The 825-nt window shown below is 61.5% G+C and overlaps 1 protein-coding gene across 1 annotated transcript in view; it reads right to left on the reverse strand.

Annotated features, from left to right (window-relative positions):
• The window catches only part of GLTSCR1 (glioma tumor suppressor candidate region gene 1), a 15,625-nt gene that overhangs the window by 8,299 nt on the left and 6,501 nt on the right, over positions 1-825 (reverse strand). Inside the window, exons 7-8 of the mRNA XM_009999492.1 lie at positions 625-626; positions 8-134 (exon numbers count right to left, since the gene is read on the reverse strand). Of these exons, the coding sequence (XP_009997794.1) occupies positions 8-134; positions 625-626 (129 nt within the window). The remainder of the gene's footprint in view (positions 1-7; positions 135-624; positions 627-825) is intronic.

An 825-nucleotide genomic window follows, 5' to 3' on the forward strand; every position in this document is an offset into this window, starting at 1 on the left:
GGGAGGGGTGGGGGGATTGCATTTGGGAGAGGTGGGCGGCCGGGAGCTGCGGGCTCTCCCCCAGGGGAGGATGAGGTAGCGAAGGGGACGGGGAGGCTCCAGGGAGCTTCTGCTGCCCTGCGGGGAACTGCAAACTGCAACAGAGAAGGAAAGAGGAAGAAGTTAGTCCGAGCTCAGGAAGGAGTTTTGCCCTCAAAGGTGCCCCAAGTGTCGCTTTGTAAAGCTTTTTTTGGGTCAGGATGAGGTGACAAGGCAGGAGAGCATCTGTGCTGGCCAAGGGAAGGACCCCCAGCCCTGCCTGCCCCTCAGAGCAGGGATGGAGCAGCTCCTGGTTTTCTTCCCCCCAGAAAAAAACCCCCTCAGTGCTGCCCCTGGGAGCACCGAGAGCAGAGCCGGACACGTCCCACCCTCCTCCCCCCTGCAGCCCATGGAAAGCTGAGGCTGCTGCTCCCTGGGAGAGGGAGCCCGTGGCCAGGGCTAATGAGGACTAATGAGGCCTAACGAGGATGGCTCTAACGGCCCTCACTGCTGCTCAGCATCCCAGTGCTGGAACTGTGGGGCTGGATTCACCCCGGGAGCTCTGCTCTCCCTCTGGTTATAACTGAGCACTTGGGAACGACCCACGGCTACGGGAATATAAAGAACTGGGGGGGGTGGGGGAAAAAACGGGCAATAAAGCTCCTGTCAGGGACAAAAACACCCCGGGCAGAGGCCGAGTGTGAAGGGAGAGGAGAAGAGGAAGCAGCGCAGGCAGCAGCAGCTGGGGGGGTTAGTGGGGACCTGCAGGAAGCGGGAGCAGCCGGAGCCGGGATGGACAGAAGGAGA

The sequence above is a fragment of the Chaetura pelagica genome, unplaced genomic scaffold (assembly GCF_000747805.2).
Source record: "Chaetura pelagica isolate M959 unplaced genomic scaffold, ChaPel_1.0 scaffold2216, whole genome shotgun sequence".
NCBI lineage: Eukaryota > Metazoa > Chordata > Aves > Apodiformes > Apodidae > Chaetura > Chaetura pelagica.